At 42.4% G+C, this 26,868-nt stretch overlaps 1 protein-coding gene across 1 annotated transcript; it reads left to right on the top strand.

The window, feature by feature from the left end:
• Positions 1-49: 49 nt before the first annotated feature.
• Positions 50-26,575, top strand: nagpa (N-acetylglucosamine-1-phosphodiester alpha-N-acetylglucosaminidase). The gene is made up of 11 exons (XM_033639844.2): positions 50-216; positions 3,798-4,003; positions 6,695-6,962; positions 12,859-12,998; positions 16,105-16,213; positions 18,450-18,578; positions 18,747-18,952; positions 19,116-19,163; positions 19,389-19,520; positions 22,453-22,534; positions 24,981-26,575. Exons 1-11 carry the CDS (start codon positions 134-136, stop codon positions 25,234-25,236), a joined length of 1,659 nt encoding a protein of 552 aa, XP_033495735.1. The 5' UTR covers positions 50-133; the 3' UTR covers positions 25,237-26,575.
• Positions 26,576-26,868: the final 293 nt, after the last annotated feature.

Here is a 26,868-nt window from a genome sequence, read left to right as displayed (position 1 = left end):
GGCGGACTTTTGTTTTGTACAGTAACCGGAAGTTGTGTATTTTCCGTTTGTTTACTTTGATGCTGTGTGCTAGCTGGATGATGTGTGGTCCAGCAGAAGGAGAGGAGCGTGGCAGGCTAGTCTTCCTCCTCATATGGCAGCAGTGTTGGTGAAATGTCCGTTTGTGTGGCCGCTGCTGTGGCTCAGCGTCCGGCTGTCCGAGACCCAAAACACCCGGTAAGACCGCCGGTTGTTGTGTTTGTGAGCTAGCCGCTAATGTTAGCATGCTAACTGTTAGCTTGTGTGAAGACTGAGAGAAGTCAGTCCAAACTTGTTTCATTTCCTCGTGACCGTTAGCTGGATGAAAAGGGGAGTTTGTGGTAAAATATATTGAACCTATAATCCTGCTGACACACCAAGTAACGTTACACACGCTAACCTCACGTGCAGCTGTTGAGCAACAGTATCTGGTCTTTAGCTAAAACTCTTATCTGGAGGTACAAAGTTCACAGATGAGACAAACTGACCTCAGACACGAAACGGCTTTACGCCTCTTATTTCATTTAACATGTAAATGAGTAACTTCAATTTTTGTAAACATAAACATATTAAAATGATGGCTGTTGGATTTTATCTGTCACACTGATAGCATTTAGTACATTTATTATTTTTATGTACCGTGTTTAATTTAACGCCAACAGTCACATCATGAGTCTGTCATCATGTTTCGGCTTCATTCTTCAAGGAAACTGACAGTTGCAGTGAAAATTTCGCTGCATTGACACAAGATGGCGCTGTTGGATCACAGCTACTGTCATAAAGCCTGAATGCTATAATTAAGCTTTATTTGTCCTGAGAGGGAAGTGCAGTGCAAAGTGCAAATAAAACAATAAACAATCAGTAAGATGCTAAAACCACACAATGCCAGAAATGCACACACCTTACCTGTCTCACCTCTTTCACCTGTGTCACCTGACAGTATGAGGTTGCACACAACTTGCAAAAATACTGATTTTAATGCTGCAATGTTTCGGTAAGCAGACCTTCATCAGGCAAACAGTTTTGTCACAAAGAGAAGCCCTCACAAGTAGGAGTGAGTTTGCGATCAGTCACATATCCCACATGTAGTGGGAAGGCATAAATACCAAACATCTATTTGTGTGATCATCTACAATATAATAATAACAATAATAATAATAATAATAATATTAAAGTTTATTTAAAAGGCACTTTTTAAAACAAAGTTGCAAAATGATCCTGGATTTAAAACAATGCAGAATTCAAGCAAATAAAATTAGGCAATTTTAAGAAAATACAAAGAACAAAAAATACGATAAATGCATGTTCTCCCTGTGTCAGTGTGGGTTTCCTCCAGGTGCTCCAGCTTCCTCCCACAGTCCAAAGACATGCAGGTTAATTGGTGACTCTAAATTGTCCGTAGGTGTGAATGTGAGTGTGAATGGTTGTCTGTCTCTATGTGTCAGCCCTGTGATAGTCTGGTGACCTGTCCAGGGTGAACCCTGCCTCTCACCCAGTGTCAGCTGGGATAGGCTCCAGCACCCCGCGACCCCTAACAGGATAAAATACTGTCACTGAAGCAGATCAGCAAAGTTGGCAACTAATTGCCCTGTAGGTTGCACTGAGGTACAGCAAATCAAACTATTAGAGTAATATGAAATAAAGGAATACAATAACTGATGACAACACAAGATAAAAACAATAAAAATAATCAAGTGAGACATGTATAAAATTAACAGTGTGCTGAAATTAATAAAAGGCTTTTTTGAACAGACGTTTTAAGAAGCGATTTAAAAGATGTCACTGAGTCAGCAGCCTCAGATCCGGGAGGCCAGGAGCTCCAGGGCTGAGGGGCCTTGCTCCCCTTTAGTTTTGAGCCGGGACTGAGGAACAGCCAACAGAGCCCTGCCTGAGGATCTGAGGCTGCGTCCTGGCTCATAGGGCAGCAGCATCTCAGCAATTTAGCTGGAGGATGAACGATAAAGTGCCTTAAACGTGATCAGCAAAATCTTAAAATTAATTCTGAAACTGATGACCAGTGAAGAGAGGCTAAAACAGGGCTGATATTATACACAGATCATAAACATACCTCAGAATGTTTTTATTAAATAGGTAACTTTAGTCATCCTGAGGGAAATGCTTGTTGCACACAGTAGGAAAGAATGCAAACATATTTAGTGCAAATAAAACAAAATATAAACAATAAAATAACAATAATATGCAAAAAACAAGAAGTTAGAAGCAGGCGTTTTTCAGTGATGTTTGGACAATATCTTTCTCTGCAAAATTACTTGTCAAAAAAGTTTCATCACACATCACATTTTGGGTTTACTTAACTCAGACCTGATGTCCTTGTTTGTGGACACTTTTTTGTTCCATCTAGTGGTAGTGAGAGCACAATACACTAATCCATGTAAAAACAAAATGGCAGCCATCTCTCCCGACACAAAGTCCAAAACCTGATCACATTTTATGAATGAAACTTGTTTATTTATGATTAATAGAATAGAATAGAAAGAACTTTATTATATGTTTAATAATAATTTTTATTTATACTGATCCCAAATAGCTCGGACAAATAAGAAATGCATACTAAACAAAAACTCAAGACAAAGGTCTCAAGAGGTTAAATCGTTATCTTTAACAAAATGAAAAGGTCTGCAGTAAAAGTTAAACACTAAAATAATGAGGAAGGGTATTGACGTTTAGACAAACTAGATAGAGCACGGATTGTGTTTACTCACGAGGCAGGAGGAAACCACAGCTCAGTCCTTTTAAAAAACACATTCCCTCATGTGATGAAACCTGATTTTACCAACTGAGGCTGTGTGATGAAATCTACTCCAAGAAATGAGTCAACATGAAGACTGACCCAACGCAGGATTTATTTATCAACACTGAAAACATGTTTTTACTCCGACAGCTTCCCCCTGAGGATCTGACCGCCGTCATGTTTGAGCTCTTTTAGAGTGGTGGGAATGTTTTTCTTTCTGCCGCTGAGTCAGCAGATTTTTACTTTTCAAAAACAAAATTAGCAGTGAATTGAGATTTTATTGGTGTATATTTTGGATTTAAAATTCGGGTAATTCGGGTATTCCTGGCCAAGACAGGCAGCAACATAAGTTGCAGACAGACAGCATAGGACAAAAATACAAAATAAAAAATACACAGTAGACGCGCCTGCAGTGTTGTCTGGTTATGTTCTGCCTGTAACAGCAGTATTTAGACTAATGCAACAAATGTTTGCTGTCCCTATTTTTATATATTAAAAGAAGCTTAGTATTGGTTGCCAATTTCTAAAAATTGTTGTAAATGGCAACCTGGGAACTGTTACTATTGAGCCGTGGGGTTGTGCTTACTTATTTAATTTAATTTTTTTGTTATTTTATGAGCTGTGCTTGCTGTGAAACGACCTATCTTAATGTAAACTGTTGTGAACAGGATCTTATTGTTGCAACAAAAAAGGTCAAAATGGATGTGCTTCTTTTAAAAAATCTGCTTGTATCATCTTTATTTCAAAAATCTATAAAAAACAAAACAAAAACAAGACTGATTAGTCTTAGTTGCAGACCGACTCGTCTTTGGTCAGACTCTCTAACTTATGTCAATCAACAAAAGAGGTGGTAAGAAATGAAGTGGACTTTGGCAGGTGTCAAAACACCTGGTGCAGCTCAGAACTGATGCATATCAAACATATGTAGAATCACACACACCACAGTTGTTATTTTAAATTGTTTCTCTCTTAACCTCGTTTTTAAAAACATTTTAAAACAGTATTACTTTGTTTTCTCTCCTCGCAGAGTCTCTATGGACGATGACATCCTGCTGCCTTACAGCCACGGCCACGGTCCCTCCCACTCTCACCGCCATGTCAGAGACTGTCAGCCACTTGTTCACGGCAACGTCACCCACGAGAGCTGGCCCTCCAGTGACCACAGTGGGCTGCCGGTGGCCGAGTCCACAAAGTTCGTCTCGGCTGTGGCGGAAAACACCAGATGGGTTTACGGTCCGTAATCATTGAGTCACAAGTTACAGGAACACTGAGTGTAGTATAATGTACAGGGAGCCGGTCATTATTGTAAAATGAACCCTGACAGGGTGATGTAGGACCCGACAGGAAGCAGAGGGGGCCTGATAGAATCACCCTGAGGGCACTCTGGACCTGCTCATTGTACATTATCCTTCTTATTACACGGCTACTTGCTAATGATATCAATATTTTGACACAAACTTTAGAAATGACTTCTGACTGTTGCCTCTGCTCAGCATCTCTGATCAAAACTGTGTTCAAAGCAACAGTCTATTAGTCATAGCAACGGTCTGCTATCATTATTGACCAATCAAAATTAGGATTCCACAAAGCCGTGTAATAAATAACTGAGTGCAAACGGTTTAAACTGATCTGGGGCTGTATTGACAAACGTCCTAGTACAAAGAGTTGCTCCTGCTGATGAAATTCTAAGAAATTTCTTGGAAGTTAAGACTAGGTCCTGGTAAAGATAAAGTTATCTTTGCCCTTAAAAGAGCTCCTAAGGTGAAAACTGTTAGGAGCAGGGAGGAGGACTTTTAAGAAGTTCAAGAGTTTCTTAATCAGAGGAGAAAATGGTGGGAACACAAAGAGGTCGGAGAAATATTCTCCAAACACTGAATGACAGTGAGTAAATGAAATGCCACGGATTAGATCGGGCAGGAATAATATTTGTGGTCGATCTCATGAGGGGTATGCATGCATTTCCCACCTAAAGCAATAACGTTATAATACCAGAAATAAAATAATCAAAAAGTAAGAAAGGAGCAGCGATGAGTTGGGTCGGCTTCAACCCTCCATCGGCGGAGAGATCACACTAACAATGAGAACACTGTCACAGCCTGCAGTTCATTTCATTTCCACTGGGTGTCCACACCTTACAGGCTCACAAAGGGCGTGTCTGTGACAACCAATCACACCTGTTAAAAAAATGTGTCACACCTAGCAACAGGGTCAACCACACCCGCTCACTAAGGTAGAGGTTTCAGTCTCTTGCTCAGAGTTGCACTGAGAACTTTCCTAAGTCACTCCTTAGCAAAGACTCCTCACTAAAAATGTTAAGGTAGGAGCTCTCTGATTTTGTTCTCAGAATGTTTGTGAATACGGCCCCTGGTCTCTGTGTTGAACGTGGATCTGATCCTTGTTTGGTGAACCTCTGATTTATTGATCCATCTGTTTATTTATTTGCTGCCTGACCTCTGATCCATTTATTCAAACTGACATAAAAACTGGTGGCAAGAAGTCGTGTCATCTGTGGTCTGCAAAGACAATACCACTGATTAAATACCAGAGTTGTTCCCATACTGATACCAGTGTTGGAAGTGCCTCAGATTCTGCTTAACATGCTGGATCGACCCGTATGACAGTCTATGCTATCAATCCGATACCACCTAATTTATTGATAAAGTTCAAAGAAGTTTCACACCAAAATAAAATAACAGTTTTCCTGGAAATCAGTTCTTCTTCGCTGCTCTAAAACAGGAACCTGCACAGCAACAACCACTGTTTAGAGCAGTGAAGAAGAATTGATTTCCTGTAAATAGTGGAATGTTAGCTGTTAGCAACATGGCAACAATTTGGCAACATTTTTCTATGGTTTATAGAAAGTTCAGCAGCAGTCATTTTGTATTTGATCATGTCTTAGAATGGGTTTAACCTGAGCTGTGCCACACAACCATGATAGCAGTCATTTCACATCCATACAGGGTTAATAGTATACATGATTTATTTTAAAGCACTGGTATTGGATCAATACCTCGTGTCAGAAATCTTGGCATGATATTTGATGCTGCCTTTAAGTTTGACAAACAAACAATGCAGTCGTAAAAGCCAGCTTTTTACAGCTCCACACCATTTCCAAAATCAAGCCATTTCCAGACCTTGAGACAGTCACCCACGCTGTCATCTCCTCACGTTTAGTCTACTGTAACTCTCTGTACACTAGTATTAGTCAGTCCTCTCTGTCCCGCCTCCAGCTGGTTCAGAATGCTGCTGCCAAACTCCTCACAGGTACCCAGAGAAGAGACCACATCACATCTGTTGTAGCCTCTCTCCACTGGCTGCCTGTAAAGTTCAGAGTTGATTTAAGGTTCTCCTGTTTGTTTACAAAGCCCTTAATGGTCTGGCCGCATCCTACATCAGAGACCTCCCTGGGGCTCCCGGCTGTCCTGCGCTCCAGATTCAAGCTCAGGGGTGATCATGCCTTTGCTGTGTCTGCCGCCAAACTGTGGAACAGCATCCCCCTCTCAATCAGATCTGCCAACTCCACTGACTCATTTAAGTCCAGGCTCAAAACTTACTTTTATTCATTAGTGTTTGTGTCCCACTGATATGGTTTTCCCTGACACGTGCCTGTGTGTGTTGTGTCTCTAAGTGTGTGAGCTGTGTACCTGACAGTTATGTTGCCTCTCATGTGTGTGTTTAGCATTTTATTCCTTTTGTACAGCACTTTGATTGAGTTAAGAATACCCGTTGTTGGTTGAAACACAAGTTCAGGTACTGACATTGGTATCATGAAGGAAAAAATGGTATGGGAACATCTGTATTTATACCATGTGACAGTAGGTCAGAGGACGCTGATTTAATAGTGATGTCACTTTCTATTCTAATTCTGATTTGTCTGTTTTGACTTTGTGTTCCTGAAGCATCTCATTGTGTCATTGTTTCCAGGTCACATGACGGTGGTCCACGACCCGCTGAGGGCGGTGTCGGTATTAGAGCCAGGTGGGCCGGGCGGCTGCGGGATGAATCAGAGAGCTACAGTGGAGGAAACAGCTGAGGCTGCCGGGTGTCTGTACGCCCAGAACGCCGGCTTCTTCAACACAAAAACAGGCCAGTGTCTGGGCAATGTGGTGAGTGACGGCAGTAGGGTCCAGGACAGTGGTGGGCTGCAGAACGCACAGTTTGGAATCAGGAGAGACGGCACTCTGGTGTTTGGGTAAGAATTCCAATCAGTTCGAGAGACCTCTGTTTACAGACCTGTGACATTATCCTCACTACTAGCAGTCAGCTCAGCTGCCTGTTGCACCAGACTAACCTCTGGTGGCGTGTGATCTGCACTACATACAATACACCCTTATCACAGCCTCTCCAGTATGAGGGTTAGTTACATCAGCCACCAGCAGGACATTTACTGGTCTGGTGTGGCGCAGTGCATTCTGGTAGTTGTAGGTTGTCTACCTCTTGGGCTGCAGCCCCTTTTTCTCTGTTTTCTCTGGTCATGTAGCACCAATTACAAAAGTATTTGTGTCTGCTGCATAGACAGACTAGTGTAATGAAAAGACCATCTTTCCAGCAGTGACATACTTTGTGGGCAGTTCCACGTCATTTATATGCAACCTTAATTAATTAGATCAGTGATACTCAGTGGTTTTCATGGTGACTATGGACACTTTGTTAAAAAAAGGCTTTATTTACAACCTAATACACACCTATTAGGCACAAAGAAATTCCACGAAATACAGCAGGTTTTTTACTAACTGTAGAAGCTGCAAGATTACAACAGTCAGCACAGTAACAGCTTTTATTTTGATAAGGCACGGGCCACCATTCCTCATGAGAGTTATCATCAGTGCTGGAGCGTGTCTGACTTTCAGCCCCCGTCTCTCTGCCTTTCTGCACCTGACGTCACGTTTCTGAGATATCGTCTCTCGTCACGTTAAACTGAGCTGCTGTTCCTCCTCTCAGGCAGTTTAGTGACTTCCTGTTTCATGGGCCAGTAACTTATAACATCTGGTTCCGTTTAATAAACCACTGAAAAACAATCCACAGATGATGGGTTCATTGCAGCATGACTCACTGTTATCCAGAGACATTTACCTGGTTTCAATTTGACTGATGAAACAAATGAAATTATGAGTTATTTTAAATACTGCTTCACCCAACATTTTAAAATATGCTGATGCTGAGAAATAATTCTGTGTCCTTGAATCCTCCCCAGTGATACAACTGTATATTTACAATGCCACTGTAAAGTCAACAGTTACCCACCACACAGACAAACACACATGCTCACACATTTCATCTATAGCCTAAACTATGAACAGGTAAATTTAACCTGTTGGTTTGATACCTGAGGTCAGTAATCTCTAAAGTTTCCTACATGATGCAACCATCTGTGGGTGTGGAGGGTCAAACGCCCAGAGGAAGAGAAGCTCGAACAAAATAAACATTAGTATACCACACACACACACACACACACACACACACACACAGCAAACCAAAAACATGATACAACCAGTCTTTGTCCTGCTTTGGTCCGTCTGTGTGAAACATGTCAGTCAGGTTATTTAAAAAAAAAAAGTTGCCATTTTGTGGATGAAGCAATATTTTCTATTTTAAATGAGTTAAAATAGAAAATATTGCTTCATCCACAAAATGGCAACTTTTGTCCCTGTGTGATGCAACAGTGTGTTAGAAATTAGTGGCCGTATTCACAAACATTCTGAGAACACTCTCAGGGAGCTTAAAATCTTTTAATAAAGAGTCCGAGCTTAGGAGTGATTTAGGAAAGTTCTCAGAGCAACTCTGAGCAAGAGACAGAAACCCTTACCTTAGTGAGGAGGTGTGGTTGACCCTGTTGCTAGGTGTGATGCCTTCTTTTAGCAGGTGTGATTGGTTGTCACAGACAAGTCCTTTTGGTGAGCCTGTGAGGTGTGGACACCCAGTGGAAATGAGATGAACAGCTGACTGTGACAGTGTTCTTATTAGCCGCTTTTACACTGCCAGATTTTTTGGCTGACGAATGTAGAACGAATGTTGGGCCGTTTTGCCGGCAAGCTGCGAGCGTTTAGACACACAGAGCCGGATTGGCGAGTTGATCCGAGGTGCCCAATTTTCCGCCTCGTAGGGTAGACATATTGGCGGAACCTTTTTGGTTTACACAGACCGAGGCGGCCTACTGCAATGGAAGGGGCTGTTGAAGACTTGTGGGAGGAGCTGTTGATGACGCCGCACGTGCGACCCACTGGTGGTGGATAAACAGGAAACAGCTGATAGCAGGAATTAGCGAGCAGCTAGTAGCAAGAGGGAAACACAAACCTGATAGACACTGTAAAGATGAGCAACTGGGGAGACAAGGAATTGCGCGCCTTCCTTGTCCTCGCAAACGTAGAGGCCATTAACCGTCAGATGACGGGGACGGTGAAGGACGGGCTGATTTACGAGAGAATCGCCGAAGGACTGAACAGCCGCGGCTTCCCTCCCACGTCACTGTTTACGTCACACGCTGAGCTACACGTTTTGTTACTTGCTCACGCCCCCCATTGCCCCGAAAAAGGCGCATTCTGTAAACAAAAGTAGGTAGGCAGCATTTTGCTGCACTCCCCGATTTTGCTTTTATACCGCCAATGCTGAAAAAAGACTGATTGGGCTTTGCTGCAAATTTGCACAATTCCTGTTTAAAAAGGGCCATTGTTAGTGTGATCAGTCTGTGGATGGAAGGTTGAGACAGACTCTAGTCATCACTGCTGCACTGTTGGATTTTTCCAGTTTGTCAGGTGAGGTGGGAAATGTGTGTGTATCCCTAATGAGATCGACCACAAATATTATAATATATTATATCCCGGCACGATTTCATCTGTAGCATTTCATTTAATCACTGTCATCCAGCGTTAGAATATTTCTCTGACCTCTTTGTGTTTCCACCATTTTCTCCTCTGATAAAGAAACTCTTAAGCCTCTCAAAAGTCCTTCTTGCTGTTCCTGACAGTTTTTCACCTTAGGAGCTCTTTTAAGGTCCAAGATAACTTTTATTTTTACAAGGACCTAGTCTTAACGTTAATAGAAAATTCTAAGAAGAAAAGCGACTCTTTGTACGAGGACGCTTTGTGAATACGGCCCCAGATTTCTGCCAGTTGTTATCTTTATCTAAACCCTCAGCTCGGATCAGCAGTGTCTCTTTGTAGAAACAGTATGTTTTTGTTAATGTCCTTATGGCAAGCCATTTAATCAGTAGCGACAGTAGCAATTGTAGCTATCAGCGCTTTTGACTTGGTTTGAATTCCAAGCCAACATAATATGATTTTGTCTTGTAGTAGTTCTAAATAAACATATCTATTACTCATCAAAATGTTGACTCTTGATATCAACAATTAATTTCATACTAGTGGAAATGTTCATCAGATATCTGGAACCTGATTACAGCCAGTCAACTTTTGCCATTGACTTCTATTCAGTCATAATAACAGATTTCTATAATTCAGTTTTGACATTTAAATTCCAAGTTGACATATTAGTTATATAATCTTGACTAGCTGAAATTCTAAATAATGATATCTACATCTTAAAGCTGGCCCCGCTCACTCACAAGTTCTCCAGCTGCTTCTCTGTTTAATCTGTCTGTTTATTAGTCTACAGTGTGACATCAGTCTATATGTTACGCGTGCTACGCTAAATCAGTCTGTGAGATGAATGAAATGACCACAGCACACGTGCAATCCAGCGCCGCAGCATGGCACCTCTCCAGCTGCCAGTCCACGCTCCATATTTGGGCCGGTGGTTTGCTTCTTGTAGTTGAGAAGAAGTAGCATAAAATGTAAATACTCAGAAAAGGTACCCTAAAAATTCTGCTTAAGAACAATACTTGGTTATTTTTCACCACTGATGTCTGTGCTCTCTGATCCAGTGAATTTTAATAACTGTCAATGTAATGTATGTCATCACATTGATGCTAAAATGTTGTTAATTAGGTTAATAAAAACACAAGTGTAAAAAAATGACATTACAATATCATAATGTTAAAACATGATTCCTTCCTAGCTGTACTCCATTTAAGTGTGTCCATGTTAGGACCTTGAAACTCTTCATACTGACTCACTGACAGGACTTACGGGGACACCACAATGGAACAAAGTGAGCGATTATGTTATTAGCTCCATCTGTGCTCTGCCTGCTGTTTAAAAGCTGGTCACCTTAAGTTTAGTGTCAGTTAAGGTGAGTGATGCAGAGATAAAAACTGAACGTGCTGGAATGACCTGAAGTTCTCGTGCAGAGGTCTAAATGTCAGGCCAGGACACTGCAGTTGTAAACACTTAGTTGATCAAACATATTAAAGTACCCAAAATACCATTAAAACCAGTTTACCAGCTGGTTTCACCATTTCAGCGGACTTACCGTACACTGTAGTGATAAAAAAACAAACCCGCTTTTGGCTGCTTGATCTGGCTGGTAATTTAAGGTGAGGTGATATAAGGTAAGGGGACTCCTCACCTTGAGTTGAGGTAACGTTACAGGAGTAAAAATAACCAGAGAGGTCACAGCAGTCAGAGCTGTGTAAGTGCACCTGTGGCATCTCGCCAGCTACCAACACATCAGTATCAACAACTGGATCTGGGTTAAAGCCGTCAGAATAAGAGACAGGAAGCTGCAGTATGAACTGACTGAAGGATTACAGTTTATTACAAGAGATAGACTTTTAAAGTAAGTTCAGTATTCTAGTACTCGCATTAAATTATGAGGGTGATATCTCAAGAATGCCTTTAAAAGAATGACTTCAAATTTGGCACAAACGTCCTCTTGGGCTCAACGTTGAAGTGGTTAGTTTTTGGTTGTCAGATTTTTGCATCGGTCTCATTCTCGTGAGCAAGAAATCTCAAGAACACCTGAGCGATTTTCCTCAAATTTGGCACAGCACGTCCACTTGGACTCAAAACTGAACTGATAAGATTTTGGTGGTCAAAGGTCGAGTTCATTGTGACCTTGCGTCCATCCCATTCTTATGAGCGGGATATCTCAAGACCACGTTAAGGAAATTTCTTCAAATTTGACACAAACGTTCATTTGGACTCAGTGATGAACTGATTAGATTTTGGTCAAGGGTCAGGGTCACTGTGACCTCACAAAACATGTTTCTTGCCATAACTCAAGAATTTCTTGCACTAATTATGACAAATATTCAACCCAAATGTCTCACAGGATGAAACAATGAAGTGATGACATTTTATAACCAGAAAGTCAAAGGTCAACATCTTTGTGACATCATCATGTTCTGCTCAAAACACTTTTCTGTCCTTTATTCAGTGTCATATCTCAGGAACAGAAGGGGAGACATTTGGTCAGATGCTGAATTGGTGACTCTAATCTTGAAACTGTGCTGATTGTAGAGAACTTCTGTGTGTGAAGCGTCCATGTTTTCACTGACATGGATGTAAACTGTAACTGCAACTTGACTGGTGCAAGAAGGCGTACAGCCGCGGGTCAGTAATTCTAGTTGTCCTCCACAGGATGATATTGCTGATCAGTCATGCAGTATGGACACTGTGTTTGTTTTTCTTTTCTCTAAGGACACCGTCTCCTCATGGTCACATCACACTCATCCCTTATCTTACTCTTTATCCCCTTTCTCCTCGCAGTTATTTCTCACAGCTCATAGAACATTAATTGAGCTGCTGATGAGTCACCTGCAGAGTTCATCTCTCTTCTGTCTGTTAGTGCAAACACTCATGCTCAGTTTACAGCTCATATTTATACAACAATGCAGGCCTAGATGCTTGATGAGCAGGATGAGTAAAACACTTCAGATTTCATTTATAGCAAGTATTTGTACAGGACAGTGCACAGCTATAAAAATTATAAATGATTTTATCTCTGAATCTTCTGACAGCAGGATGACACAGTCAGCATGCAGGTTGTGCTTTAAGTATAACATCAGAGTTGCACCGTCTGCCATATCTAGTTGAGATATTTCAGTCAAAACTGAAGTGGTGGATTAACATTTCCAGCCACAGTGCAGTATATTACTGAGCTGCACCATTCATAGTTATAGAAATATATAATGGTGATAAACAGTCAGAAATAGTGACATCCTATCTTTTTTCTCCCCTCCTTTAACATAGCTATCTATCACAGGACGATGTTTTGGACCAGTCCAACCCGTTCGTCCAGCTGGTCAGTGGTGTGGTGTGGCTGTTAAGGGGCGGCGAGGTTTACATCAACCAGAGTCTGATAGCTGAGTGTGACAAGTCACAGGAGACGGGTACGTACTGTGCATTTATATTCACATTTACATTCACAGGGCAAACAATAAAACAGCTTCCTTTCAGCCTGCTGGGCGTTTAGTCTGGATTCATCTCATCTTCAACAAGACAGGGAAGAATTAATTGGAAAAATGAAAACTGGGGTTAAGATCAAGTTAAACTTCAGTTTAACAGGTTTGTTTCAGTTGCCATAAGCCCATTTTACACTGAGATTGTGCTATAAGGCCGCTATGAAGTCCCTTCTTTATGCCACCTGTGCATTTTTACACATAATCAAACAATGGCAGCATCACTCTGGACAGTGTGTGATTTTACATGGCATGCCGCCATCACAGAATCAAAACAGGCACGACAGGCATGACATGTTACATAACAGTGTTGGCAGTGCTTTATAAACAATGACAATGGCATAACATGGCGATAACAATCATTTAGAAAATTCCCATGGCCATGAAAAATCTGGAAAAGTCATGGAATTAGTGGAAATTTTCTGCTGCTTTTCTTCTTCTTTGAGTTAGCTGCTAACTGCCATCAGCTACTTTTTAAAACTCCTGCGGTGGGTTGTGCACATAGCATGTCAAAACGTCACACCCGTCTCATCCATGATTCCGTCCTGACGGTTGTCCCGGTTACACAGAGACCCTTTGGGCGCTGTCAGTGCCTGTGATGCCGGCTTAAAGGTGAAACACTCTGTCCCCCTATTCCGTGATTCTACCCTTTATGGCGAGGCGGCATAATAGTGCAAAATTCCCGCCTTGAAGAGGCAGTGTAGAAGAAGCTATAGTGACACAGACTGTCAGTAAACCTGGTTTCTACATCAACACCTTTCCAGAGATAATCAAGATTTCCCCTGAACTTCAGACGGAGTTACAACAACACACAAGTCCTTCTTTCCAGGATCATTTCACGTGACCTCCGCCCAGCGACTGGATCTGCTTCACTTCAGCTGTAATTAAGTGTAACTATACCTCAGAGCGCTGCCGTGCCGTGTTTGGATAACACAGAAACTTGGCTGTGACCTGCCGTGACTCCACTGCCAACAAAACATAACACTGGCATGTTAGATTAACAATGACAAGAGTGAAACCAGAGTTCACATCAAGTTTCCTAGCTGCACACACCTTTATTGTTACACACACTGTAAAGCGAATGAGGATGAGTTTTCCTATCATTGTTTACATGTTGCTGACCTCAGCTGATTATGAACTCATTGCCATCATATAAAACTCTGTAGAGACATCGCCCACTTCAGACAGTCAGCAAACAGCCAACCTTATATCCAGGTCTAAATGAAGATGTTTATCTCAACATTATTTTCTCTTCATTTCAAAACCTGTACTCCATGAATTTAGCTTTGTACTCCTGTAACATTGATCAGCAGTAAAAAATTAGGATCAGAATCAGTGTGTCTTTTTTTCTACACATTCTTTTTCCTTGTCGAAACCGGATGCCAACAATACCCACAATACAACTCGATGGCCGACTCTTTGGTGGAGATCACATAATGGGAGCCAGAAATTAGCATATTGCTGCAAATTTGGACATTTTAACATGGGGGTCTGTGGGGAGTGACTCACTTCTGGAGCCAGCCCCAAGTGGCCATTAGAGGAACTGCAGTTTTTGGCACCTCTGTGTTGGCTTTATTCTTCACCCCTGGAGGTTGCCGCTTGGTTTTACGACGGACTTGAAAAGTATCAGCTCCTTCTGCCCTCTGTCCTAAACAGAGCAGTTTGAGGAGAAACTTAGTCATCAGTTCTTTGTGGTTTGTTTTTGTCTTCCTTCTTGAAAAACAGCCTTGACGTTTCTGGCGCAGACAGCCGCGTGTCAGTTCAACTCATCAGCTTGATCCACGAATGCTACAAGGAAGGACAAGATGTTAGACTGCAGGAAGCAAGTCAACATGTAACATTACTTGATAGTGAATAGATTTCTAATCTAGTTTGATTTACCAGTTACCATTCAATAATTATGAATCAGCTATTATTTTTCTCCTTTCCTTCAATAATCTAATTGCAGTGAAAAAGAGTATAATTTAGACACAAAATATTCTGACCAAATGTATTATCAGAAGAACCCTCCGGGTTTGGAGAGAGTTACTGCCTCAAGCAAAGGAGTTCAAGTATCTCGGGGTTTTGTTCACGAGTGAGGGTAGAATGGAGCGTGAGGTGGATCGGCAGTTTGGTGCGACTTCTGCAGCGATGCAGGCGCTGCCCCTGTCTTGGTGCACCTCGGGCACGTCCCACTGGTAGGAGGCCCCGGGGCAGACCCAGAACACACTGGAGGAATTGCATATCTCACCTGGCCTGGGAACACCGCAGGGTCCCCCAGGAGGAGCTGGAAAGTGTTGCTGGGGAGAGGGACATCTGGGGTGCATTGCTTGGCCTGCTGCCCCCGCGACCCCGGATAAGTGGATGAAAATGGATGGATGGATGATTCAGACCTCCAACTAGTCAATGTCTACACAGTGTTTCATAACAGGGGAGAATACGGTTAGAACTTGGATGCTGAATTTGTTTTCTAGTCCAGAAAAACGTCAGTGACCCCCCATCTTTATTGAACCACAGCGGTGAAACTGGGCTCTGAAGTGGTTCTCAGTGGTTTTATTGAAGAGCTTTAAACTGTCATCTTTCAGTCCATTGTATGTTCAGCTGATATTCCAACAGTGCCAACCTGAGACTAACCTTCTGTGTCTGTTGTGAAGAGCTTTGCTGAAGTGAATTTTAGCTTGTTACAGACATTATTGTGCACTTGACAGTGGAACAGGAACCTGTTCCTCTTTAAATCTGCACACCTTTTGATGCTGGGCTTCCAGCTTCTTTTACCAACGACAGCTGATTCGTTCTGTTTTTATTCAGCTGTTGCTCAAAGGGATCTTTGTCTCTTTACATTGTTAGTCTGTTTTTTTCTCAATGTACAAAACAAACCCTTCATACTAAATTAAATTGATTCGTAAAAAATGTCATGGTTGGTGAAAACCTTCCATGAGAAGAAACACAGAATACAAAATCCTTTTCAAACCCATATATTTTTGATTTAAGAAGTCTTGTATGGATCTTTTTTTGTGCATAACATTTACACAAAAACATGTCTCTTGTACTTTCATAGGGCAATTCCGCACTTTTGTGGATGTGGTGTCAGCGAGGACGGCGGTGGGCCACGATGCCGAGGGCAGACTCATCCTGTTTCAGATCGATGGACAGACTGGAGTGAGGGGGTAAGAAATGTTGCTCTCCAAACATCTACTCAGCTAGATGAAAGAAATGGAAGTAATATTCTTTATTTACCACCCAGTGAGTTGATGAAAGAGTCAGTCTCCCTCTGGGGAGGAAAAAGAGAGAGCAGATGCAGATGTGGACGAGAGAAAACATGATAATTTATTCCATCAACATTAAAGTGACTCACAGGCCTTTGAGTCAATACAGAGTGCCCTGTAGTGGGAATTGAATATACAGGGTTTGATTTGGCATGCCTGAGTCAAACAGACAGACAGAAAACAAGCTCTGTGCACTTTGGATTGTCTTTATCACTGCAGCAATAATAAAACAGGCTGTGGGATCAGTGAAATGTGGCCACAATTCGTTTAATTTCCTGCATGATGAACTGATGCTGGTGGAGGTGAAGGAGAAAAGCTAAAGATAGCTGGCGGAAAATAAAACAACCTAATGTTAAAGGTGATAAATGGAGGTTCAGTAAAAGGCTTTTTAACCTCTGACAGCTTTCATTTGTGAGATGAACCGACATGTCACCGCAACCCACTAAGATCTCTCCACCAATCGAATGTATTGATCCGACTCCCCCTCCACCCTCAGAGCAACCCTAGAGATTAGTGTGTTGCTGTCAATGATGTGGCCTTGAAAAGCACAACAAGCTGACATGTCTTTATATGTCGGCTGCCCTATGTGTATCTCCGCTCAATATCAGGCCTCCGCCTGCTCAATAAAAGTCAGCTCGGACCAAACAATGACCTCTCAGGGTGACCCCATGTCAGCAGCCTGCACTCTGACTTTGGCCGGGCCATGTGGGATGTTCGCTCAGCAGTTGCCGTTCAGCCCTCCCATATGGTACTGTGTTTGATAAGAGCTTCCAGTTCATCTTTCAAGGGCATCTTCATGTGCTTTGAAAGATTAAAACAGGAGGTTACCACAGGATAAAAAATATGGCGTTGAGTCTGAATTGATCCTCCTGCACAGGACACGCATCAGATTCATTGTAAGAGTCCCAGAAATAAAGCAGTCTTCCTTTGCTTTTGTGTTTCAGATAAGTTAATGCTGAAGTTCAAACTAAATTTTGGAATATGTTCCATGTGAGAACAATATTCACTTTTCACAATTCAACTCAAGATAGTTGTGTGACTGCAGAGATGGTTTTGTGAGAATTTGAAAATGCTATGCAGTGACAATATAGGTTTATATCTAAAGAACGTGCATTTAATTACCTTTAATGACTGATGTCAAGAATCCATCTGTTATCCATATCATATGTAGAAGTCAGGTTTATCAAAGCTCTCTGAAAATATTAGTTAGCCAGCCCTAATTAGGACTTGATGTTCCTGGGTATCAATCAAAATAACCCAGTACTTTGGATGTAAGCTGTTAGTAAGTTAACAGTTGAGAATATTTTTGACCAGTTAGGCGTATCAGTCTATGGTTTGCTCCTCTTCACTTTACTGCACTGCACACCAACCGGGTCTGGTGAGAGCTAGCCAGCGGCGCCACTCATTCTGTGATTACCATTAGTAATGTTGCCCCGACCAAGCAGCAGCCTCTGAAGTTGAAAAATGAAGCTCAACACAGAGCAGTTCCTGTAATGGTCACCTGAGGCTGGCTCGAAAAGCGAGTCAGTTCCACAGACCTCCATGTTAAAATGTCCAACTTAACAGCAGAAATAAACATGTTTACAGCCTCTGTAGCTAATGTCAACATTCATGACAACTGTATGGCTGTTTACATTTTATTAAAGCTTAAAGTTCTGCATAATTAAGGCACGGCTGCTTTGAGTGACAGGCTGTCAGCTGTGTCCTCGGCTTCTCGGTCAGATCCACCCCTCGCTGCACCACAACTCCACCTTCTCGCCCAAATATGGTCACTTCTGGCCCCCAAAAAACAAGACAGCTACTTCAATGTTTGCCCGGTTAGCATGAGCTGACACAGCAACGTTTAACATCTGACATTGAGCTGTTAAACAGTCCCAACAAACAGCAGCAAAAGTGATCAAGTCTGTCGTGAACCCCATCAATAACCGTTACGTTATTAAGGGTAACGTTAGCCATCCGATGCTAACCGCTAATCCTGTTAAAATGTGTCGCGGTCAACTCTGTCCTCTGTCCTACAGCCCATACAGTCCTTAAAGGGACTCTGTGCTTGACTTAACCACACCACAGAGCTACAGTTCAACATGCCAGGATGCCACCAGACGTTGTATTTAATTTCCTGTTTTTTGTATCTGTACAGTATGAATCTTTGGGAGTTGGCTGAGACTCTGAAGAGCTACGGGGTCATCAATGCCATCAATCTGGATGGAGGCGGATCTTCCACATATGTGACTGGTGGCAAATTGGCCAGCTATCCCTCTGATCACTGGTGAGCAGATTAACATTTCATCTATGAGGATAAAAGGTCTTTTTATGCTCCACCATAAAACACAACACTGACAAATGTGGTTTGAGTGATCGCCCTAATCGATGTTTTGAGCTTCATTGTTCTGGATCTGTCTTCTCATGATCTTCACCTCTCTTTCTCTCCTCTCAGCGAATCAGACGGCAGGTGGCGTTGTGCTCGGCCCATCTCCACCATCTTGTGTGTTCACCAGCGGCGCTGCCAGCCAGCAAACTGCAGCGGACACGGAGACTGTGTGGACGGACGTTGTCGGTGTCAGGAGGGCTGGCAGGGTGTCGCCTGTGACTCTCTGGTGTGTCAGCCGCCGGCCTGTGGCGCTCATGGCGTCTGCACTGCCAGTAAGTGAGGAGGTGGCGCTCAGCAGTAGCAGGTGGAGGATTAGGAGGTGCAGGATTAGTTTTTATTTTACTTTAGTAAAAGTTCAGAGTACTTCCTCCACCTGCTGGTTAATGACTCGTGACTTTGTCAGCACTGTTTCATGTCTTGTTGTCTGTGCTGCAGATGGTTGTGTCTGCGATGCTGGATGGAGAGGAAAGAACTGCAGCCAAGGTAATCACTCACACACACACACACACACACAAAAGCTGACCTTAACATCAACCAGAAGGGTCATACGTTGGCAAATATTTCTGCAAAATCAATTACTTTCATTGGAATCGCTGAAACCTGACGTACGATAACACGACCAGTCACGCTGAACGTCTTCTGAAGTGTAAAGATTTTGTTTCAGTTATAACAACAAGTCACTTTATTTCCTGTGTCCCTCTGTGTCAGTGTGTCCGCTGGGTTTCTTCGGCCCATCCTGTGCTCAGGAGTGTCACTGTGACAACCAGTGTCCGTGTGACCCGCAAACAGGAAGCTGTAACGCCACACTGCGAGGAGAGACCAACTACACCTTACACAGAGGTACACACACAAACATGGAGACACGGTGGTTGATACTGTCGAAGCTGAGCCTGTGCATTGGAGTACAGTGAACTCATTGTCATGTTTGAGATGATGTGAGCTTTGTGACATGGTGCGTTATCCTGCTGGAAGTAGCCATCAGAAGATGGGTACACTGTGGTCATAAAGGGATGGACACGCTCAGCAACAATACTCAGGTAGGCTGTGGTGTTTAAACCATGCTCAGTTGGTACTAAGAAAATCTCCCCCACACCGTTACACCACCAGCAGCAGCCTGAAGCGTTGATACAAGGCAGGATGGATCCATGCTTCCATCTGAATGTGGTTTTTCCAATCTTCTTTGTAACCAGTGCTTATTTGACTTCCTGTTGCCTTTCTATCATCTTGAACCAGTCTGGCCATTCTCCTCTGACCTCTGGCATCAACAAGGCATTTTGGCTCACTGGATATTTTCTCTTTTTGGGACCATCCTCTGTAAACCCTAGAGATGGTTGTGCTGAAAATCCCAGTGAATACTCAGACCAGCCCATCTTGCACCAACAACCATGTCACGTTCAAAGTCACTTCAATCACCTTTCTTCTCATCATTCTGATGCTCTGTTTGAACTTCAGCAGCTCGTCTTCACCATGTCTACATGACTAAATGTATTGAATTGCTGCCATGTGATTAGATGATTAACTATTTGTGTTAACAAGCAGTTGAACAAGTGTACCTAATAAAGTGGCCAGTGAATATATATGACTGGCTGCGTTTTTATACCTGATTTGCACTGCACATGTGTAACACAACAAAGATGAGAAGGAAGTCAGATTGCTCACTATATGTAGTTTACATGTCGGAATATCAGATTATTGTATGCTGGGTCTGATCCATGTGAGGAGACGGGTGGAAATCACACAAAGAGATACTCACTGAATGTTTGAAACTCAGTGTTTATCAGCCTCAGTGTGTGTGTGCGTGCGTGTGTGTGTGTGTGTGTGTTGAGGTTTAGCAAATGTTTGCACAGAGCAGAAGTAAAAACAGCTCAGTCTTTGTTGCTTTCTGTCTCAACAGAGCACCACTGTATCGACTCAAATGGGAGGACTGGAAATATTACTCATGTGCACATTAGCTCCAGAACTCTATAACTCCCATTCTGTTTAATATTTCACAAAGAGACAGAGAGACAGTGGAGTCCATTAGAACAGTGCAAAATAACAAAACCAACCCAACCAAAGGTTTCAGTAACCCTCTCACAGAACCTCCTCTGTACAGAGTCTGTTGAGGGGCCGATATATAAAAGTCCAGTGTGTAGGTTTACTTATTTTGATATAATGAATATGTTTTTTTTAGTGTGTAATCACCTGAAAATAAGAATTGGTGTGTTCTCATTACCTTAGAATGAACTGTTTATATCTACATAGGGAGTGGGTCCTTATTTACGGAGATCACCATTTTGCTCCACCATGTTTCTACAATAGCCCAGAATGGACAAACCAAACACTGGCTCTAGAGAGGGGCATTCATGTTTTCACATTGGCCACTGTAGTTAGAAGACTCTCAGTGATGAGCAGTGTAGGAGAAACACTGATTTCAATCTGCAGTCCTCACCGCTAGATGTCACTAATTCCCTCTTATGCAGAATTCATACTTCTGCATCGTATTGACACTGTACCCACGGCGAAGGCTCTGCGCCAACATAGAGCCTTCGCCGTACCCTATGCCATCGCCTGACGTGCACCTCCCCAGAAATGTGACTACACAAAATCATTTCCCTCAGTGGAAACAAAGCTTTTATTTACTTTACTTCACAGATAGGAAACAACAAAAAGTAAAGACAATAAAGCCTCCACAAAAATAGCATTTTAAGTTGTGTGTGATTTATCCTGGCTTCATATGAGCAGAAGAAATCTCTGCTCGTCGCTAGGCTAATGTATACAATGTAAAATGCCATAGGCTTGTGCTAATAATGTTAGCATGTTATATTGTTATATTTGCGAGTTATAGCGAAACCAATTTGTGTACTTGTGTTTGAAACTGTCTCTATTAAGCCATGTTTAATGTGTGTTTAATGTGTGTTTTGAATCAACTTTCCAGCACTTCACAGAAACTCTGCTGCCAACTAGTGTTTTGGAGGTGTAACAAGAGTGACTCAGACACACCACTGTATACCACAAGTATAAATGCTCACAACAGCATAGTTTATTCTTAAGTAATGGGCCATTAAATCTAAAAGCAAAACTAAGACTTAAGCGGCGCGCCATGTGACACGCGTCAAGTGCCGCCCCTAGCACACACTGGATGCGTCACGCTGCGGCTCTTCAACAGATGACCACGCAAAGTTATTACTACGGTTACTGACAGACCTGTACCTCCTCCACCTCTGCATTAGCTTAAAATCAGGTGTGGACAGCCACTAATTAAACTTGATTTCTCACCTGAAGAGCTGATCTCCAGAGCTACGACTCGCCAGGTGATATCTTTTTGGCCATTGTCTTTATAATGACGTGATTGTGGGTCGTTCAGCTCGGGATATTTCTTGACTTCAATAAGTCTCTCCTCATCTATTCTTTATCACACACGAGACACAGCAACAGCTACAGAGCTCTCTTCATGGTGAGGAGAGGAGTCGAGCTGCTATAGGAGCAGAGAAAAAGAGCTGCTATGGGAGCTGGTATGAACAAGCAGAGAGCCAGTAGGGGAAAAGCGCGTTTTATTATGGAGCCAGCGAGGCTTGAAATAGGACGGTGGCGTAAAGTGCTGCAGGGCGACGTGTCCAGGAGTATCGGTGTGCTGCAGCAGGTGTGGGATTGCACATTGAAAATAATAGGGTGGTATTTTATGACACGTGGCATTCACCGCCAGTGTGTTTTGGGTTTAAGATGTAGCTCTTGATAATGAAGTGACATATTTACCCTGCTCTTCTTCCTCTTTTTCTTCTCCTCTCTACAGCTGGACAGTGTCTAGCCAAGAAGATGTTTACATCTTGGAGACAGGATGAAGACGCTCACAGGGAGCAGCCTCATCTCACAGAGTAAGTGTCAAAGGTCGAGTGGGGTGAACCTCTGAACTTTTCACCTCTGCTGTCCATTTTTCACGTCTGTTCAATAAACCGTTTCCTTCAGAAAATAGGTCACAGTTTTACAGTGAAGCCGTAGACTTCACCGCATTACACATATTCCTGAGTGTGTACTACAGAGCAAGATAAGGAAAGCAGAACTGACAAGAGGGAGTGTAATGGTTTATTTATTGTGGTTTCAGTTTGTTCTCTGTGTGATGGACAGTTGGCAGACACAAAGATTCTCCCTCAGACGTAGAAAATGTGAGCTGAGGTGTGAAATCGTCCCATCTGCCAGCCAAACATTGGTCAGCTCAGCATCTCTTCCAGCCCCTTAAACACACTGTTAGTCTGTTTTCTGTCAGTGTGGCTCTGAGTTACACCATTAATAAACAGAAAAATGTGTCAAAAGCTTCCAGGTTAATCTTCAGAGGAGGTTTTTGCACAACGTAAAGAAATTTCACAGTTTGAGGTGAGATATTGAACAGGGAATAATCATGCATCAACACAACAGCTCCGTCCTCTGCGCTGATTAATGGAGTCCAGTGAAACAAATTAAAATAAAGCACACACAGCGAGGCGGTCCAGACCTGCATCTGTCTCCTTGTCTCTCCTCTACATGTCAACGAGGCTGACACTCTGAGCATGGGACGCATTCATTAGCCTCCTTACCTTTCACATGCAAGTTAGGGATTGTTAGCTGTTGCCATGGTTCCTGGAAAGCGCTTTGTGAGCGGGTACTCTGGTCACAGATGGAGGAAAGGGCTGTTTTTCTTAACGTCATCTGTTTTAACCCTTTTTTGACCAGAAATGGGAAACATTTGAATTTAAAGCAGTCGCTGGCAGTCGTGGTGAAACAATACGAGAGTTAAAGATATATTCTGGATCTGTCTGCTTTACTTTGTGGTTGTGTTACAGCTCTTATTGACTTTTCTTTTTCAGAATCAATCTGTATCTTGCCAAGTAGGTACAAGGTTTTCGCCTTGGTAGTTTGGTTCCTAACAGCCACAATAAACAAATTAAGACAACATAAAAGACTGAATTACACAAGTCAAGAATCATAAATATAAAACAGAAATTTACAATAAAAAAAATCTGTCTTTAAAATGAAAATAGCTGTACAGCATTTAAAATTAATATGAATGTAACAAAATAAATAAAGTATGAACCCTTTGGATCCTGTGCAATAATTAAATGTACTCTAGTGCAATATTAAGTTCATACTAGAGCAATAATTGACATTTTTTTGGTGTAATAACTGCTGCAATTGTTATCGACTGTGGATGTTGATATGAATATCAATATGTGCTGCCTTCCTGAGTCTTTATTGCACTGATCAGATGTAGCATTCCTGTTTCGTTCCCCGATCAGGCTCAGGGGATGAGGGAAGTAACAATGAAAAGTAAGAAGAGGTGGGTGCATGAACAAAAGTTAAGGGACTTTGGGTGAGTCATTTTAAGATACATCGTCACCCATCGCCGTGTAGTAACTATACAAGCCGAAAACTAACCTCCGAAATTTAAGAATAATTATTTAACTTTACGTTAAGTACACGACGTCATTCATGGGGCACTAATTCGTAGAATATCAAACCAACTGGCCACCAGTACCTTTCGATGTTGATATTTGGTTTAATTCAGATTGTGACATCAGGTGACCATAATTCAACATCAGAACATCATATTAAGCCAACATCAAGTGATGTAGATTACTGACGACAGATGGCGGTGATATTTTGTTGATTTTAAGTTGTGTTGTGAAGTAACCAAAATCCAACGACTTCCAACCATCTCGTGCCATCGTCATCCTGACATAGAATAACGGCACTTAGTTGTGAGGTATGGAGAATAAAATCCAACATCTGCAAAACGTCATACTGTTAACCTCCGCACTACGTCAAATTCTAAAGTCATTAGACCTTTAAAACATCGTCAACCCAACTGTTGTCTGTCCGATGTAAGAGTCCAATGCCTTTCTGACATCATTTTGACGTCCGGTGCCAGCAAGGCGCCCAGTGTTTGCGTTTCTGCAAACCACAAATATTTTATATTTACGTGCTTCATACGTGTCATCAACGTTTCTAGTGATGTAGTATATGGGCTGACTTTGTCATCCGGAGGTGGACGGCATGGTGGATAGCGAGACACCGGCCAAGCTTCTTCAAAATGTTAACAAAAAAATACTTTCTTTAAAAGCAAAGAAGGTGATCCTAAATTAGCTTTTACCAGTGAAATGGCTAAATTAATAATTCAACAAAAGGTGTAACACTCTCCCTCCCAACAGGAGTGAATATTGCCAGTTTCAGTGCACCACAACACACTAAATTTACATTAACCTCGTTAGTTAATGACATACTTTTAATATTTGTCCCTCAACATGTCTCAGTTGTGACGCACCTAACATCGTCCCTCTCTCTCCTCAGGCGTACCTGGCTGATAATCACCTTCAGCCTGTCCAGTCTGCTGTCCATCAGCCTGCTGGTTCACCTCATGCAGGCATGTCGCGGCTCAGCGGTCGTTCACTTCTCCGAGCGACGAGACTACTCCTTAGTCCCGCTGACCGACATCAACGGAGCCGCTGCATGTTCCCGAGCAAGTGCCAAGAAATCCGGTTTGGTTTTGGACGACTCGGACTCTCAGGACGAAATCTGGTCGCCATCAGGCTCAGGGAGGTTGTAGCTGTCAGGAGGACGAAGAGCGAGGGCGCTCTGTTTTTGCACAAAGAGAAACGACTGAAGCTCAGTGTTCCTCTGCTTAATTTAATTTCCGCCGACAATCCTGCTGAAATGAAAAGGAAGCTAAATGTGTCTGCTGACATCCACTGATGATGATGATGATGATGATGATGATGATGATGATTGCTCACATGTCTTCGTTTACAGCTGAGGCCTTTTAATCTGCTGATGAAAGGACAGCCAGGGGTCAAAACTTTATTTTGTCAGGGACCTGGATGCCTCAGCTTCAGGTAGGACGAGCTTTATAATTAGTTGCCATGGAAACCGGTGAACTATGAGGTCCGACCGGCGGCCTGTGTCACAAAGTTATCCAGATTTCTTTGAGCTTAACTCAGGTGTTTCCAGTATCAGGAAGCTGGTTCACTTTTCACCAGAGTTTATCACCATGGTAACTTCGATTGATCACCGTGGTAACCTATGCTGAACAGCTGACCCGCTCCAACTTCAACAGCAGCTTGACAACTGACCGATCATTTCTACAGGATCCTTGCAGGGACAAAAGTAGTGAGTAATATAAGAGACATTTTTAATATATAGTTGTCCTTTTTTTTTTTTACACAACCACATTAAAACCTCTAACAAACAGACAGCTTATAGTTTTACCACGACAGTTAATGTAATGGCAATTATAGCTGCATATTAGGCCTTAGTTTATTTTATAGATATTATTTAGTCGGTATAACATGTAATAAAGATCCGTGGAGCCCCTAATCTCATGCACAAGATAAAAAAAAATACCTTTTTTGGTATTCTGAATATAGTTACTGTCTTTAAAATAGATTACTTGAAGGGATTACTTTCTTTAATTTGCTCTAACACTGTGTCCTAACTGAACTCAACTTAGCGAGCTACAGTTTGTTGTATTGAAATGTTCCAACCGGCTGTGAGCGACACAGCGCTGCTGTGTTGAGCTAAATTTTTGTCGGGTGCCGTGTTTGTATTAATGCTTCTCACTCGCGATGAGGAACGGCTGATTCATGAAGTCAAAATGAGGAATTATCTCCACAATAATTCCTCATTTAACTATAAAAACAGGGGTGGAGCCCTTCTGTGTGGAGTTTGCATGTTCTCCCTGTGTCAGTGTGGGTTTCCTCCAGGTGCTCCAGCTTCCTCCCACAGTCCAAAGACATGCAGGTTAATTGGTGACTCTAAATTGTCTGTAGGTGTGAATGTGAGTGTGAATGGTTGTCTGTCTCTATGTGTCAGCCCTGTGATAGTCTGGTGACCTGTCCAGGGTGAACCCTGCCTCTCACCCAGTGTCAGCTGGGATAGGCTCCAGCCCCCCAACAGGATAAGTGGTTACTGAAAATGAATGAATGTAAAAATGACCATCCCTAACAACAGCCTACTTGTCGTTGGCTATATTGTACGTCATTTCCGGTAAATATCAAAATATAAAACGTGTTTCTGCTTAAAATGTACGAACGCAGAAAGATGGCGAGCACTCACTCGTCTTTACGTGGTTACATCTCCAGTCAAATGCACAGCTGATAGGTAGCCTACTTGTTTTTTTTTTTTACATGACATAACAGTAATGCATATTTAACAGATTCAGTGTGGGCACAGAGCGACTCTT

The sequence above is a fragment of the Epinephelus lanceolatus genome, chromosome 10 (genome assembly GCF_041903045.1).
Source record: "Epinephelus lanceolatus isolate andai-2023 chromosome 10, ASM4190304v1, whole genome shotgun sequence".
NCBI classification, from domain to species: domain Eukaryota; kingdom Metazoa; phylum Chordata; class Actinopteri; order Perciformes; family Serranidae; genus Epinephelus; species Epinephelus lanceolatus.
The sequence above is the reverse complement of the archived record's forward strand: the minus strand, read 5'-3'. Positions and strand labels throughout refer to the sequence as shown.